This window comes from Zonotrichia albicollis, chromosome 25 (assembly GCF_047830755.1).
Source record: "Zonotrichia albicollis isolate bZonAlb1 chromosome 25, bZonAlb1.hap1, whole genome shotgun sequence".
NCBI lineage: Eukaryota > Metazoa > Chordata > Aves > Passeriformes > Passerellidae > Zonotrichia > Zonotrichia albicollis.
In genome coordinates, this window is record NC_133843.1 from 5,574,965 (window position 1) to 5,592,414 (window position 17,450).

Below are 17,450 nucleotides of genomic sequence, written 5' to 3' on the forward strand. Positions count from 1 at the left end.
CCCCACGTGTTTGAATTGTGGTGGAATACCTGCATTCCTAGGGAAAGAGAAGAACAGCGTGGGTGTAAGGCAAAGAGAATAGAGCGGGGCTGGGCGAGAGAGTGTTTTCCCAGCTGCAAAGCAGCAAGGAAGGGAGCACAGGCGTCACATGGAGATGCTGTTAGAAGTGGTTTAACCATCCAAACAGGAAACACTTTGGCTCTCTGGGATTTACTTGCAGGGAGGGACCATGCAGGTGATGGTTCAGGGTTAGGAAGGACTTTGAGGGTGACCATGAGCTGTGTTGTGGTGGGGGACACTGTGGTCAGGGACAGCCCCAGGGCAGGAAGGACTTTGAGGGTGACCATGAGCTGTGTTGTGGTGGGGGACACTGTGGTCAGGGACAGCCCCAGGGCAGGAAGGACTCTGAAGGTGACCATGAGCTGTGTTGTGGTGGGGGACACTGTGGTCAGGGACAGCCCCAGGGCAGGAAGGACTTTGAGGGTGACAATGAGCTGTGTTGTGGTGGGGGACACTGTGGTCAGGGACAGCCCCAGGGCAGGAAGGACTCTGAGGGTGACCATGAGCTGTGTTGTGGTGGGGGACACTGTGGTCAGGGACAGCCCCAGGGCAGGAAGGACTCTGAAGGTGACCATGAGCTGTGTTGTGGTGGGGGACACTGTGGTCAAGGCTGCCCGTGCTGGGTGCAGCTGGGGGAGTTCTCCTCCCTGGGAGGCTGCGGGCACAGGGAGAGCGGGCAGGAGTGAATCATCCCGCTCTGTGCCAGCTCCTGGTGTGGGCTTGCCTGGTCCTGGGTGGTATTCGCTTTATTGTGCGCTCAGCTGTGCCCTGGAGGGCTGAGTCGTTGTTTGCTGAGGGCTGAGCCCAGGTAGGGGGAAGAATGGGGAAAGCTCCAAGCAGGACCTTTTTGTTTTTCTTTTTGTTTTTTAGGTTGGGTGTTTTTTTTGTCTGGAGGGTGTTGGAAGAGGAACAGTGGGGGAAAATCAGGAGAAGCCAAAAGAGGGAGGTGCTGCTGTGCTGTGCTGGGTGAAAGCAGGCACCTGGAGCATGCTGGAGCCTACAAACAGAGCTGGAAATGAGGGCTGTTTATAGGTTTGGTGGGGCCAAGAAGGCTGGTGAGAGGCTGAACCCAACCATCTGAACTGCCCCTCTCCTTCCTGCTTTGTTCCCTGCAGGTAGGATCTGACCCCAGACACATCACAACAGTACTGAGGTCACCTAGTGGAACAACCAGATTTTAGGGCCAAAATCTCCCCTGAACAAGCCATACCTTCCTGAAGGCAGGAGGATGGGGAGTGGGAGGTGGGGAGCAGGTTCTAAATCCTACCTTGCAGCTGGGACCTGCTCATTCTGATCACTGAGTTTTCACTCAGAGCCAAGCTGAGTTAACAAGGCTGTATCTCCTCGCTCACTCCCAGGCTTTGTGCTTTACCCTTTTCTCACTTTATGCTCTTCTCTTCACGAGCATCCCTTCAGGGGATACCCCACTCCTGTGTTTTCTGAAGTTCACCAACAGCTCCAGCAGTCCCACTGCACTCTGTGCTGGGGTTTGTGTCTCTGCTGTGGCAGGTACAGGAGAGACTGGTGGGGCTGGAAAAAGGGCTGGTGATGCTCTGAAACAGGAGCTCAGCACTGCAGGCTCCAGCTGCCCACGGTGACACATCAGTTCCCAGGTGCTAGCAGGAAAAAGAGGAGGAAAAGCAAAATGGAGAGGCGGCAAGAAGGGTGTGAATCCAGCTGGAACTCACTCAGGCTCCAAAATCTGCAGGATTTGTTGGCCAAATCATCCTACATAAGGTAGAAGGAAGACATACCTGCTTTTTCTTCTCAGGAAAAAATAAAAAGAAGGGGAAAACATGGCTGGGAAGAGACTTTGACTCTGGAAGGGCTTTAGGCAGAGCTGGAAGCCTGGCTCCTTCGCCTGGCCAGCACATTTTGGGAGCTTCAGCAGACAATATGGTGAAAATGCCATTTTTTTCCTTTCTAAACAGGCAAAAAGTGTTATATGCAAAGATCCTGGAGTTGGGAAGCTCTTTTGCAGCTGTGTTTACAGGCAGCTATTTCTGTAGAACAGAGGCAGCCATGGATGTCAATTTGCTTTTGAGATGAATTTCCTTCCATGCAAAGGGGGGTAGCTGGAGAGGGGCTGTGCCAGGAGGTGGTCATGGAATGGCACCAGTCCCCCAGAACACACAGCTCTGCTTGCACCCTCCAAATAATAACAGCCAAATCTTTACCAGAATTGTCTCCCCAGCAGGAGAGGTGTGCTGTGAACACAGCAGCTCTCTCTGGGATGCTGGTACATCTGTTAGTACCTGGGCAAATCCCATACCATGAGACAAGTTTCTCCTTTGACTCCCATTTTTGAGGAGTGGAGGAGTACTTGGCCTTTCTTTTTGGTGCTCCTTATTTCTCTCTTCAGTTTTCCTGGTGGGGAATTATTTAATGTGGCAGGCTGAAGGCTGCTGAGGAAAACTCATTCAGAAAAAACCAGCCACAGTCCCCTCTAAATATTTGTTCCTGGGTTTAGATAGAAATATTCTGAAGTCAGGACTTCTTTACAGGCTGGCAGGGCTTGGTTGGGCTCTTTCCCCCTCAACAAGAAATCTCAGTGTTTGCTACTTCCCCCCATTTCCCACAGGCAGTGTGAGGTATGTACGAGTTCACCTCCTCCCAGGTATTTCCCTTACCCCACACTGAACAAAGAGCACAGAAAGGGACACTGAGCAGCACATACTCACCTTCCCCTGCTGCACTAATGCCTGCTGGCACTGCAGGAGGTGGCTGTGCCCTCCGGGTAGCATGTGAGTAAGTGATAAAGTATTCTAGTTGCAGGGCTGCTTTTAATGGAGACCTGTGTGGCAGCTCCCAGTTTTCCTCCTGAGAACACAGCTCAGAGGAGGGAGAGCTTCTGGACCCACTGCGATCCTTGGGTGTCCCAAACCTGTCCTGCACAACCCCATTGTGATTTATATTTAATATTCAAAATTACTTCTCTGCATATAAACAGGACCATTGCACAGACAAGGATGAGGCTTCTCATCCTCATGAGGTTTTCTTTAGTGCACAAGACCTCTCCTCTCAGCTTGTGGTTGTACCAGCTACTCTCCAGGTGCCTGAATACACCACCATGAGAGCTGTTCACTTCAGCAAAAGAAGCTTTTCACATTTAAGGGTTTATTTGTGATTGAAATAAAGCATTATCTTCCTCCTAAACTTGCAGCTGCTCAGAATTTGCAGCAGAGGGGACACAAATCAGCTCTGGGAAGGTTTCCTAGAGCAGCACCCCAGGCTGGTGGCTGGGGCAGCAATACCTGTGGGCACAGGGAAGGCGCTGGGAGCATCTCCCTGGGACGTGCGGCGCTGCAGGAACGCTGGAAGGTGCCAGAGGGTTGGAATGAGCCCTCGGCAGGCAGCAGCGGGGCAGGACAAGTCAGGACAATCTGGCAGCTGCCGGAATCTGTTCTGAGGTGCCTTTTATCTCCATGAGATGGTACAAACCACCTCAGCCGCTGCCAAGCTCAGGTGGTGGCCGTGAGGAGGGTTCTGCAGGTTAGGTGTGAAATGGTGAATGTGGTGGTGATGGTGGGGCTACCCTGGGAGGGTAATGGCTTGGTATGACCATGGGGTCAGGTGGACACGCCTGTCCACAAGGGCAGGTCTGGAGGGACCCCATTGCCACATGTGGGCTGCTTTGGGGATCCTCGGGTCCCTCACAGCCACCCTGTCACCCTCAGGACTCTCTGCCCTCATGAGGGGCCACAGTCAGCTGCCCCAGGAGCTCGGAATTGGGCCTGCGAGCTGTAGGGCTGGTAACAGAGCTGGGGGTGAGGTTTTTTAGGTAAGTCCTTTCCTCAGGCCCGTGGTAGGGTGGATATGGATACTGTGGGACCCCTCACAGCCAAGGGGGTCCCAGGCTTCCATGTTGCATTCAGGGCTGCCGGCCCTCACGATGCCTCGGGGGGGCTGCGGTGCTGCCCCTTCCAGCCCCTTCAGACGCCAGGAATTGGGGCTGGGGGTGAGTTTTGGGGCAGGGGAAGCCCTCAGTGGGGTGGCTGCTGAGGGACCCCAGAGGGCCACTGACAGCCTCGGGCCAATCCCTCACCCTCAAGCACTGCCGAAGTCTCTCCGAGCAGAGCCGAGTGTGCTCGAAGCTGCGCCCGCGCCGATCCCGAGGGATTCCGAAAATCGCCGAGAAGCTCCGAAGAGCTACGAGCGGGGCGGGATTCCCTTTTCCGAGCCCTTCCGAAGCTTCCCGACCTGTCTCACGCCCTCGTCTTCCGGAAATATCCGAAGTTTACCGAGCGCGGGGGTCACGGGAGGTGCTGGGCCGAGAGGGGAGGGAGGGGGTACAGGGCAAGGCGCTTGCGCGCGCGAAAGCCTTTCCGGAAGAACCCGAGGTTTGCCGAGCGGCGCTAGCTGACGAGCGATTCCGGAAAGAGCCGAAGGTTGCCGATCAGAGGTGGGCCGAGCGACTACGGAAAGAGCCGAAGGTCGCCGATCGGCTCTGGGCCGAGCGGCTCCGGAGCGGCCCGAAGGCGCCCGAGCGCCCGCCCGGCCGGACAGCTGGAGGCGGCCGCAGCGCCATGTTTGATGCTCCGCTACTCCAGTGAGGAAAATCCGCCGGCATCGCCCCCGAGCCGCCGCCGCGAACGGCTCCGCTGCCCCCGGCGAGGGCGACCGCGACCCCCCGCCGCCGCCGGCTCATGAGCAGCGCGGCCTGAGCCGCCCCCCCTTCCCTCCCTCCCTCCCCTCCCTCCCTCCCTCCCCGCCGGCCCCTCTCCCGAGCCCTCCGGGAGGCGCGTTGTCACGGAGACCGGCGCCGGTGCCGGCCCGCCGCGCTGCCCCGGCTCTTCCCCGGCCCGCTCCGCGGCTCCCCCCGGCCCCGCTCCCCGCCGCGGGGTGGTGGCTGCGCTTGGCCATGAGTTTACCGCAGAAGGCGGCTTTGAAACCCGGCGCGGCGGCGGCGGCGGGGACCGGCCCCGGGAGCGGGGCGGCGGCGGGGCCGCCTCCCCCCCCGGCTCCCCCTCACCCGGCGCCGGCGCCTCACCCCAACATCAGGGCCTTGCCGCCACAGCCGCCCCAACAGTATCCTTTGCCCCGGGGGCTCGGGGGTGACTCCCCCTGCCCACAGCGAGCGGAGCCGGGAGGGTGAGGGCTGCGGGGAGCCCCCAGGCCTGGGGGCGGTGGGCGGTGAGGGGTCGCGGGGCCCCCCAGCCCGGGGGAGGGTTGGGGGTCGCGGGGCCTCCCGGAGCCGGGGGGTGTGTGAGGCGGGGGTTGTTGAGGGGTCCCGGCTCTTTTTTGTGTGGCTGTTTGTGTGTGGGGCCCCCTGCGAAGGGGGGCTGCACCTGCTGGGATGGCGCCGGGGAAGGGGGGCCCTGTGCCTCCCCTGTGGGCTGGTTTGGAGGGTCAGCCCTTTCCAGGGGGTCCCTTTTCCCCCTCCCCCAAAGCAGCGGTGACCCCAAGGGTAAACTTTTAATTATAAATCGTTCTTCAGTTTTGCTTCTGGTCCTGCCCAGGTAAGTGCTTTGGTTTTGTTGTTTTTCCAGGCGAATTTAAACCCAGGGTTTTTTTTTTATTATTATTATTATTTACATCTGGGGACGATTTTCATGTAATTTATTTTATTTTATTTCATTTTTTCCTACTTGGCCGGTGGGATTAAATCTCAGGCGGAACGTTTCACTGAGCAGCTTTCCCTGGCAGGCCACGCGTGATGGGGAGGAAGAGGAGGAGGCTCCCACTCCCCAAAATCCCCCCAGCAAAAGCGGCCGCTGCTACAAAGAGAGGCCGGCGGGGGCTGCGAGTGTTTTTTAAAGGTCTTGGGTTCTGTGCTGCGAGTAGGCCCCGAGTCAGGAGGGAAATACTGCAGGGATCAGCAGGAAAGTGCCTGCCGGCCTGAGGTTTTGTTTGCAGCGTCCGACAGCATCCCGTGGCAAACTGGCTGTTCTCTCCCTGGAGTTTTTGGGGGGAGTGTGACGAGAAAAACACACTTTGTGAAATATCTCCGTGCTGTGTTAGCCGGGAATGGTGCAGGGACGGCCGGGAGTGTGTTTTGCTGTTAATGTTTGGCGGTGTGTTGGATTTTTAAGGTGGAAGCGCAGGGTGGTTTTCTGTGCTCTCAGAACTGTGTTCCCTGTGTATGAGCATTTTCCTGCTCTCACTTTCATTTTGGAGGTGGGAAAACCCGGCTCTTTTATAACCAGTTTAGGTCCATTGTTTTCTTGAACTTCCGGCAAGAATCACCCCTGCCATGACAACAAATTCGTTGCTTAAATCATGAGACTGTTGACGTTAGGGATTTGTTTGGGTCAACTGAAAACCCCTGGACGTTCTCTTTGCTGGCTGATTTTTGCCTGATTTGTGGCATTCCCTAATTCCAACCGGTGCTTTAGGAATATAAAAAGTAGGAAGGTGCTGTCAGTAGAGTCAGCGGGGTTGGTGGTGAGTAAAACTGTTGCTCTGGGAGAATTTGCTTCGGTTTTGAGGGATGTTCCAAGAGTTGGAGTGGGAATGCCGGCCGGTGTGCGCGGGCAGGGTGCTGGTTTGGCTGGGAAGGGGCTTTTTGCTTGGGAAGGTGGCACTTGGGTGCCCTGAGAGTTGAAGTTTGCAGTTTGCCTGGGCTGTCCGAAGCATTTTATTCTCTGGGTGTTGCTGGGGGGACCCTGCTGGGTCCAACGGGGGCTGTGCTGTTGTGGCTGTTCCTTTTGGTGAGTGTTGCATGGAGCACATGAAAGATGAAGTTTGGGTTTATTCTGAGCACAGCCTAAAAACAAAAGGGCTTGGAAAGGCTGGAGGAGCTCCTGGAGGAGTGGGGCTGCTGTGTGTCCTGTCCTGGGGACCCAACTGACCAGCAGGGACAGAGAGAGGGAGAAGTGTTAGATGGAAATCACAATTTGGTGTTATAAAAGTAGGGAGGTTCAAATGACACGGTTTCATTTTTATTTCTAGACATGCCTGTTTTGAAAACATTGTGTTTGACCGATATCTCTCTGCTTAACTCCTGAACTACTGATCTGTGCTTGCAATATATCCAAACATTTTATTTTTGCTGCTTATTCAGGTGCCCTGGCTGTTTTATCCTCCACCAAAACCTGTGTTTGATTATAAACAAAAGCTGTTACCTCTCAGTGCTGCTCTGAGTGAGGCTGGGAGAGGAGAGTTCATCCCTGATTTACTGGAGTGCAGGGGGTCATCTGAGTTCAGCCTTATTTTTAGCCCTCTTTGGTTTCTTTTTTTTTCTCTGTGTTTTGATACAACTGTTGAGCCACTGTTACCTCACAGCAGATAAAAGAGTTGCAGGTTTCTCTCTGACTTGGGCTTTTTAAACCAAAGCAGTTTCTTACTGGTGAACTTTGTAACTTTGGAAATACCTGTGGTTTCAGACTTCATGTATCATGAAATTAAACGATATCTGTGTAATTGGAAAAAAATCAAAATTGTGTGAGAGAGAAGTGTTCAGCATGTGCATGTAACAAGGCATGAGGGAGGGAAAATTAAAATACAGAGGGGAAAAAAAGATTTTTTTTTAGAAAATAATATTTTTTGAGAGAAAGAGAAGCTGGAAAGTGATGGACATGAAGAGCAGAAATGTGTGGATGTGAGATTCATTCTGTTTCCTGCTAAATAGGAAGTTATTGGAGCTGCTGTAAGACAAGACAGACTTGTGAGGAATTTCCTTAACACAGTGGCTTTAAGAAGTTAAATTTCCTGTGTAAAAGTAAGTTGGGATAATTCTGTGGCTCTGGTGGTGGTGAGTACTCAGCCAAACCTGATTTCAGGCAGAAATTGTGCTCAGAAGTTGTCAGTATGGATAAACCCTTCAGCTGGAGTCTGACCCTTATTTGGGTGGAAAGGACAAGCGAGGGTGAAGTGACACAGAAGGGATTTTATAAAAAGTAAATCCCAATCTGCTCTCCTTGGCTTTGACTGCCAGACTGCCTGTGCAGGAGAAGTTCCAGTGAAGTTGGAGTGAGACTTCTTCCATAAAAAGGTGCAGGAACGAAGGTGCTGCAAGGGCTCTGTGGCTCTTTGTGGTTTTACCTCAGTGGCACTTCTGACACATGTCACACTCCACCCTGTTCTTTACTCTCCCACTTAGAAATGAAGTATTTTTGTGTGTCTTACATGAAGCTGTTCTTTTAAAAGCCCCTGTGCTGTGAATGAATTTTGTGGATCAATATAATCAGGTCACCAGTTTCTTCCCAGCCTAGACCTGGAAACATTGACTTGTAAGGGACAGCCAGGTTGATGGATGGCACCTGGGGTGACATCTCCAGCTGCTGGTTAATGTGACACTGGTTAATGGTTCAGTCAGGGCCCAGTCAGGGCTGTCTGCAGCTCAGGGCTGCTGTCAGGAGGGTTTTGTTTTCTTTTCCCAACTTCCTCACGTTTGGAGGGAGTTCCTGGTTGTTGATGTGCAGGCACCAGTAAACTTGACTTTAATCTGGCTGCTTCCATATGGGATTGGGCATCTCTGAAAAATTGGGTGTTCCTCAGGCTACTGCAGGTTGTGGCAGGCTCAGGGTGGGTGTCAACAGACTGTTACTAATTATTTTTTTTTTCTCTTCTTCCTCCTTGTTAATTCCTTTTCCGAGAAGCAGAGAGGAAGGATTGTTGTTTGGGGGACTGACCTCTGTGAATTCCATCATTGCTGTGCAAGGAAATGTGTGTTTTACTAACATTGCCTCAGTCATTTAGTTTCAGTTTTTCCTGCATTGTTCAGCTAACTGTGCTGTAGTCCCTTTCAGGAAGTGCTGTGCTGGGTGGCATCTTCTGGATGCAAGGAGCTTCCCCAAGGCCCAGGAGGAGAGCAGAAAGTACAGTATGGCACTGAGGAATGGCTGAGGCTGTGTGGGAAGTCAGGGTGAGTTCCTGGCAGTGCTTGCCCAGTGTTGGGATGCCAGGCCTGCCTTGGAGATCTGGTTAAATCAAGATTCTTGAGGAGGACTGGGTGCATGGGATTCTCTGTTGTCTCTCCATGAACCAAGAGCTGAGCTGGAGGAGAAAGTGCCCAATAATTTTGCCCAGCTGAGAATCTGCAGCGTGCACTGAAGGGTTGGGATCTCTGGGTTGCTGTGATCCCCTCTGGAAATTTGGAGCCAATGCCATCCTCCTTCCTTTACTTCCATTTGGAGTGGTGTTTTCCCACTCAAAGGGAAGTGGGAGCAGCTCTGTGCTCTCTGGAGTTTGTTGATGAGTTTGGAGTTGAGGACAAGGGATTTAGGCACAAAAGTCAGCTTGAAGAGTGTGGTGGTGGCTCTGGTGTGGAGCACTCCCTGTGCAGCTTTGACACCAGCCAGAGCACAGCTGGAAACCTCTGCCAGATGCCAGTGGCAGCCACGTGTAGTAGGAGTCCTAGTAAAATCTATGTATTGTATGAGTGGCCTGTGAGTCTCAGTAAAATCTATGTATGGTATAAGTGGCCTATGAGTCTCAGTAAAATATCTATATTGTATGAGTGGCCTATGAATCTCAGTAAAATATATGTATTGTATGAGTGGCCTATGAGTCTCAGTAAAATCTATGTATGGTATAAGTGGCCTGTGAGTCTCAGTAAAATATCTGTATTGTATGAGTGGCCTGTGAGTATCAGTAAAATCTATGTATGGTATAAGTGGCCTGTGAGTATCAGTAAAATCTATGTATGGTATAAGTGGTCTATGAGTCTCAGTAAAATATCTGTATTGTATGAGTGGCCTGTGAGTATCAGTAAAATCTATGTATTGTATGAGTGGCCTTGCCCCAGTCCTAGTTGTTCTTGATGGGCTGCAGCTGTGATGTTGTTAATTGGGTGGCAGCTGTGGCTAATGAAGATAACTGGGATAAAAGGGGGTGGGCTGGCTGGTCAGGGAGAGCCTTGGAGGAGCCCTGATGAAGAAGCAGGAGCAACACTACTGTGAGAAAACCACTCAGAAGGTATGGGACTCTAGAATTGTGATAACAACAGTATGAATACAACAGCCTTGTGTGAGGAAAGTGTCAGGAGCATTATGGTCCCCAAAGGGAAGGAATGGTGAGAGGAGGGACCAGGCTGAGATCAGGGGTGTCCCTTGCTCTCTGTTTCTGAGTTTAGGAGGGAATGCTCTGAGATCTCAGCTGGATGAAGGGAAGGGGGCAGAGGTGTTGCCTGGGAAGTGTTTCTGTTTGGAAGTGTTGGAGCTGTGGAGATCAAACATCTGGGGAGGGTTGGAGCAGGAGAGTTGGAGAAGAGACTTTCCCTGCTCCTCTGCAGGGGAGGAACAAGCACGGGTTGGGGAGTGAGTTGCCAAAAAATAAAATGCCTTAAGCCCTCTCTGCCATCTCCCCTGTTGATGTTCCCCAGCCTTGGCACATCTCAGTGTTCTTTCAAGCAGCAGTAGCTTTAATTTATTTAATGACAAAAGTTAATCCGTTAGAGCGCAGATATGTCGCTTTACCAGCTTTGTAAGATTTTTGTGGTGAAATCTCTTGGAGAAAATAATTCTAAAAATGTGATTTCAAGTGGCTTATTTTCTTCTCATATCCAAGGACATGATTTTGTATATTCTCTGGCAGAAGTCTGGGTGAGGGTTGCTTTATCCATTTAAATATATGCGTATTTAATGAGCAGCTCTGATTTGGGAGCAGAGTTTGTGTCAGAAGTTATTGAGAGAGTAACAGGAGACTCAGAATAAATAACTTTCCTTTTAGATGTTGGGATGTAGAAGGATTTTAATCTGGTTTTTATTTTATCTGTGATGGATTTTGTCCATCATTTTCAGACTGAAAGGCTTTTCTGTTAGCAAACTTTAGGATGTGTTGAGCTGGTGCATTTGCTTTACTTTTGTTTAGTAGTGGGAGTTAGCAGTGAAGATCTCCCTTTAGAAGGCAGGGGTAACCTATATTTTCTTTTCCCCCTAATCCAGTAATTTCAGGGCTAGTCAACTGTCAACTTTAGTTGTGTGTAAATCCACTAATATGATGAGAGTTGCTGGAATTTTTACTCTGGGGAATTACAGATGGGGTATCACTGTTTTACAGGCATTGCTTTGGTAGGAAACTTTATCTGTGACTTGAATGTGGTTGCTGGCAATTGCAAAAGCTTTTCTGGAATGAGTGGGGAAGAGAAAACTGGTGTTTGTTCCAAAGCATGAACATGTGGGGGGAGGAGTTGTGTGCCCTGTGCTCTGGAGGAACCAGGGGAAATGAATTTTTCTTCTTGTTTTTTAAGGGAATGCAATTGATGAGACTCTCACAGTGCTGTTTTACACTTGCTGCAGTTTCAAGCACTTCTCTGTACAACCTCCCTTCCCAAACCCTGGACTCCCAAACAGGAGCTGATGATGTGGAACAGCTGGAAGAGGAAAATAGAATGTGTTCTTAAAAAAGAAAAGGATCCAAGGGAGGAGAGCAAAATCAGCTTTTAGGCTAGTGAAATTTTCTGGTGCATGTTATTGCTCTGGTTTATTCTTTACCTTTGGAAGGTGTCCCAGGGCGCACTCCCTCTTTTTGGAATAGGTGATGGCACGCTGTTGCTGATGGGACTTGAGTCAAATTGCTGCTGGGCATGGAACTAGGTTAATGGGACAGCGTGATTATTTTTTTTTTCTTTCCTGAAAGGAAAATTACATGCTCTGTATTTCTGTTGTACCTGAGGAGTTGTTTTTTGCCTTTGTTTGCTGTGTAGCTGAGGTGGAGAGAAAAGGAGAAACTTCCTCACACCAAGATTGTATCAGGTTTAAATCAATTCTGCCACCAAAAATAAGATGTTTTGGCTGTTGATTGTAACAACTTGGTGTTTCCTTTATCTACATGAGAGTTGAAATATTTGTAGAGCTTTAGATAGGCTTGAAAAAAAATCCAAGTGGCTTCCAGAACGTCTTGGAAATAAAACTTATCCCATCCTCAGCCAGTCCTGGTATCTCTGTCTGAGTCTCTTGGAGTGTTGAATGGGTTAGGACTTGTCAAGGTGCACGAGCAGCTGCTCCTTTCCAAGTGCTTGAGCTCAGCAGGAATGAGGCTCCCATGCTCTGGGGTAGGAGTATCTGCACAGGAATAGCTGGAAAAGTTGGGAGCACAAAGCTTGTAGCAGGGGAAGGAACAGAAATTTCCCTGCCAGCCTTGGAGTTTGCTCTTGTTGCTGTGAAAACACTAAGCAAGGAGGAATTATTGCAGTTAAAGGTCTTAATAAATACAGATTTTCCGAAGTTTAGAAAGCTTTTGGAAGGTGGAAGCTGATAAATGTTGCAGGGCTGCTCTGTTTGGGGTTGTCAGATGATGGCTGTGTGGTTTGGTTTACACGTGAGGGTGACTGTGAGTTACTGAGTTGGAGCAGGCAGAGGAGTCTGATTGCAGTGTCACTGGTGATGGGTGAAAATCCATTTCAGCTGGTGCTGTGGCTTTGCTAATGGTGGTCTGAAAACTGATTTCCCTCTTTTATGTGTTATTAATAAGTCATAGAAGTTACTGTGTCTTGAAACTGGCTTTTCCTGGGCTTAGTTTGTTCTCTTGCCAAAAGGCAAAAATGAGAGAAGTCTTTGGTTTTTCAGACCAAGCAGGAGGCTCTTTCTGTGTGCATCAAAGGGAAAGACTTTTTTAGTGATGCTCCTTTCAGCTTTGTTGTTTTTAGTCACCTCTGTTCTTGGGAAGGCTCCTGAGCATCCTGAGGAAAGGACCTTGTAAAAAACACCCAGTGCATTTCTACTGAGGGGTGAGACCCAGCCCTTCTGTCCTGGAGCTGCCACGAGATCTTCCACACCTCTGTCAGGTCTGATGTGAAATTCAGACTGAAATCTGGCCTGAAGATTTTTTGGGAGTCTTGAATTCCTATTTGGGGTGATGTACAAGCTCCATAGTGGACCCTGGGTTTTGCAATGTGCAGCTGAATCACTGGGCTGACTCAATGTTTTATGTTGGAAAGGGAACTCAGCAGGGTTCTTGGAGCTGAGGGTGAGCAACCTCTGCCAGTTGTTTGGGGGGAATTCAAGAACTGAAACCAAAGAAACATTTAAAGCCTGCTTCTTGTGACTTTTAATGTGAAATTCATGGTGCACCTTGAACTCTGCAGTGTGCTGGGAAGGGGATTTCAGCAGCTTTAGCAAGGCTCATTTGGAAGGTGCTTTTGGATGTAGTATTTCTTGAGCTGGTGAGATATCTTGAGTTCTACTTGCTCTGTATAATATGAAACCTTCATATGAAGCTTCAGTTTGTATCACCCTTTCCCACTAGTGCTCACACAGTTATAAATACTTGTCACTGGACAGTCTTTCTCCAAATATTCAGTGTTTCTGGGCTCTGTGTTTTGTATTTTAGAGTTGTGAATGCAAATAATTCAGCTGTCAACCTGTCCAGCTTGAGTTTTATGTTTTCCTCCAGTGTTGTGTTTTAAACTTGATTTCAAAGTGCCTTTATGTCTGTCTCTTCAAAAAGAAAAAAAGACCTAATTTTTGCTGATCTGCAAATATCACAAAGCCTAAGTTTCAATGAATTTAAGCTGTTTGCCTTAATTGCATTGTATACCTTTCCAAAACACTTTTTCAATTTTGAAAAAGTTCATTTGCCCAGATAAACTCTTCTATATTTTGATATTTGGTTGTGAGGTTGTGCACCATAAAAAATAATTCCCATTTTGCCCCAGGTACCCCATCTCATGGAGGTGCCAGCAGTACCTGGCATTGCCAGCAGTCACCAAAACAATTGGCCCTTGGCACAGCCCCTCCCTGCCTTGCTGCAGCCAAAGCACATTTCATCCACTCACACTGATGTTAGGAGCATTAAATAAATGAATGAATTGTGCTGTCACCAAATTCCCATCCTGGCAGGTGAAAAAATGAGAGTTTTATAGCCAGGACCCCTGTCCAGAATGTCATCCAGGATGTCAGGAGTGGGAACAGTCAGCAAAAAGCTTTCTGGTGAAATGTGTGAGCCCTACAGAGAGTTATGGTGTGGAGCACTGTAAAAGCTTGAATTACCAGACATCTGATGCTCCAGGATGAGTATTAATCAACCTGGGAAGGGTGTGGAGAAAAGAGCTGGAGCACAGCAATAAAAAATAAAACAAGAGAGCAGGACAGACACAGAGTGGGGAGAGCTGGGACTCTGTTTCAGGTCAGCTCTGTCTTGTTGTTTGAAAGGAGTTTTTGGGGGAAGAATGCAGCCAGGCTTGGAAGTGTTGAAAGCAGGGATAGCTCTTGGTCTCCATCAGGGAGTTTGAGGTCTCACTGGTTGAGCTAAAACTCCTAAAGGTCACTGATGCTTTGGAAGCTTTTGGAAAAGTCTGCTGAGCTTCCACCACTGGGAGGAGAGTTGCAAATATTCCCTCAAAGGAGGAGAATTCACTCCTCAGGCTTGGATTGCTTTTTCTTGTGGTCTAGCTCCATCTTTGCTTTTATGATGTTGTGCTTAGGAATGGGAGACAAAAGATCTGCATCATCCACACTGGCTGCCAGTGGGTCTGAAATGTCTCTGGGTTGTGGGGAAAAAGGGGGAAGATGAAATGTGTTCCAACCAGTTTGGGGAGCCAGATTGCACTGCAGCCCCTGATAATGTCAGAGGTGCTAGGGATATCCAAAATGTTTGATTTGATCCATTCCTGTTCTGCAGTGTTCCTAAACATCAGCATTTAAAGGAAAAATACTTCTGTTATTCTTCCCATCCACAGTGTTGGTCTTAACTATGGTTAATTTGAGAAAAGGCTGCTAAAATAGCACTGGGATTGTTTGGGGCCAGTCCTCAGGGCTTCCCTGTCTGTGCTTAAGGTGGTGATGAAACCCAAGTGTTTGTAGGTGGAAAGCTCAATCTTAAAGCCCTGCTTGGCTGTGGGGGTACTGCAGTCTGAGATCAGCACAGCTGGGGTTTGTGCTCCTCAGGAAAGGAGCTGTGGTGGTGCAGCAGGGACAGGTCCTGCAGTTTCCTTTCCTTTCCCATGTGGGACAGTGCATCAGGTACATCTTCACTGACTGCTGGTTCTGTGTGTGGCATCAACTCAGAGAGCCCTGCAGCAGTTGCAGCCTTCCCTCTGTGTTCTGTCCCTGTTTGTGGCCTGAATCTGTAGAATCCCAGAATGGTTTGGTATGAGAGAGACCCTAAATCTCAGCCCTTAAAACTCATCCTGTCCCACCCCCTCCATGGGCAGGGACAGCTTTCACTGGACCAGGTTGCTCCAAGCCCATCTGACCTGGGTGAGCCAATGGAAGTAAAGCAGGATTTCTTTGAATGGGAAATGCTCAGAGAGTAATTTACTGCTCATCTCCAGACCCAGGTGGGGCGAATGTATCATTGCTGTTACTCTTTCTTGGCTTGCCCTGCACAGGTGTGTGTGAAGTGTGCCCCTCAGATTCCTTAGGAGGGGAAATTGGAGTTACAGAGGGTTGAACTGAGGAGACTCAGGGCTCTCATCCTACCAACAGCCCTCTGTGAATTTGGTTTTTGTGCAGCTGTGTAGGATGCTCTGCCCTCCCTGGATGCCAGCTTTCCCTGGATTTCATTTTGTATGACACAGAATTTTAGTTCAGGGGAAGCCATAAGCTCTGCATGTGGCAAGAAGGGACTTAGGATTTCGTTTCATGTTGATAAACTGGTGAAATAAAGATTATGGGCCAAAAACCACGAGGAGTTACAGCACTGGGAATGGAAATGAACATCAACATTCTGGAGAATCATCCTTCCAGAATTCCTTGCTCAGCTGATGGGATGACCATCATTCTGGATGACAACACTGCTGTCACCACAACAGGGTGACCAGCAGAGCATTGCATTTCCCCATGAGGTCACAGTGTGAAGTGTTGGGGACACCACAGGAAACACAGCTGAGTGAATGGGACAGTAAAATACCAGGCTGTTTGATATTCCTGCTTATCACCCACATGGAGAGCCTGGCTCAGAAATAGATGGATGCTGCTGCAGGGTCCCCAGGACACAAGCAGGGGCTGTCCCTGTGGAGCAGAGACATCTGGGGGGTAAAGCCTGCAAAGCTGGAGTGGTTTATTTGTGATTTTGGGGCAGAGTTTGAGGTGAGTGGGCAGGGGCAGTTCTGTGGTAATGGCATGCACAGGAAACAAAAAGTCAGCTGGTTTTTAGTGCTTGACAGCAATTCAGACTCCTGGTGAAAGTTGCCATGAATGAGCACTGCAGGGCTCATGTCTGGGTGGGAACTTTCTTTCTGTGGTGTAACAAGGTGCCCCAGCTGCAGGAACTGCTGGCACTGAGGGGAAGCCAGAGCTGGGAGGTTTTACTTGGTGAGTTCAGCATGAGGGAAGGTAGCCTGTCATAGCCACAGAGGTTTATTCCAGGCTGTCAGCTGAATAAAAGCTTGTGAATCTTTCTCTGCAATGGGATCCTTTTCCTCCTGCCCTGCCTTCCCCTGCTTGTGCCTTTTCAGTTATGTCACCTGTCTGCTTTGGCTCTTGTGGTTTTAATGCTCTTACCTGGTTATGTGTGCACAGGGCAAATAGATATAACTGTGTGTGTGTGTTAAGTAACTGCTCTGAAGGAAGCAGCCCCAAACAATCCCAATTTTCTCTTCCTGGTGGGGTTGTTGGGACTGGGCTGTTTCCCAGTTTATGTCCCCTACTGCAGTGGCTCTGTGCTTCCCAGCCCAGTGTGTGGTTATCAGCTTGCCTCCCTCTCCCTGAGCTATCAGGCCAGAAACTGCTGTTTCAGCTGCTGGTCAGGGGACAGCCACACTGAATTTGGGCACCTTTGTTTTCGTTGGATTTGTGTGAGATAGTGCCTGGTTTGGCTGTTTGATGTGAATTTCTTTAAGCTCAATGATTGAAATTCAGGGGTATTTAAAAATAACTGTTGTATCTGCAGTTGCATTTCAGAATGGGAAAGGAGGAAGATGGGTGTGGCTTCAGCTGTGTTGTCTGCTCTGTGGCATTTTATTAAAAAACCTCTTTTTTCCTGCCAGACTAGATGTGCACAAGCATCTGATGCAGCCAAAAGTGCAGAGAACAGCTGAGGAACCATTGCTGTTGCTTTTGGAATAGACCAAAAGCCAAAGTTACTCCAGAAAGGAGTGGGCTGGTGTGTGTGTCTGGCCAGACAGGAGATCAGAGCCTTCTCCTCCCTGGCTGTCTCCTCCCAGTCACTCCTTGTCATCTCCATCAAGGCAGCTTGCTCACAGCCTTGCTTTGGATATTTTTGCAGCATCTACCAGGAGGTTTGCTCAGTCTTAGCCTTGTTTAGCTGCTGTTCAGTGTGAGACTACTACTGTTGCTTTTTTTTTTCCTGCTTGAAAATTCAATAAAGGAAATTATCATCACAAGTTGTGGCTCTGACATTGCCTCATGTCAGATCTGCCTCTGTCTCCCCTGGCCCTTCCTTGGCCCTGCCTGGGGGTTTGGTGTGTGTGATGTTTCTTTTTGAATGCATCCTGTTAGAGATTCCTGCTTTCCCCTTATTTATTGGACAATGTGGTTTCTTCACTCTGAAAACTCATTCTCTAGGAGCAGTGGTTCTGACCAGCATCTGGGATGAGGATCTTCCAT

General features: G+C 49.6%; 1 protein-coding gene across 17 annotated transcripts in view; it reads left to right on the forward strand.

Annotated features, from left to right (window-relative positions):
- The first annotated feature begins 4,426 nt into the window (after positions 1-4,426).
- Positions 4,427-17,450, forward strand: part of EIF4G3 (eukaryotic translation initiation factor 4 gamma 3) — a 149,718-nt gene continuing 136,694 nt past the window's right edge. For 5 of the 17 annotated variants that reach the window (XM_074558363.1, XM_074558366.1, XM_074558369.1 and 2 more), the window contains exon 1: positions 4,429-5,088. In XM_074558363.1, coding sequence (XP_074414464.1) covers positions 4,922-5,088 — 167 coding nt within the window. In that variant the 5' untranslated portion in view covers positions 4,429-4,921. Of the gene's footprint in view, positions 5,089-17,450 lie in introns of all 17 variants that reach the window. The other 12 variants (XM_074558360.1, XM_074558362.1, XM_074558361.1 and 9 more) reach the window with 4 other exon arrangements.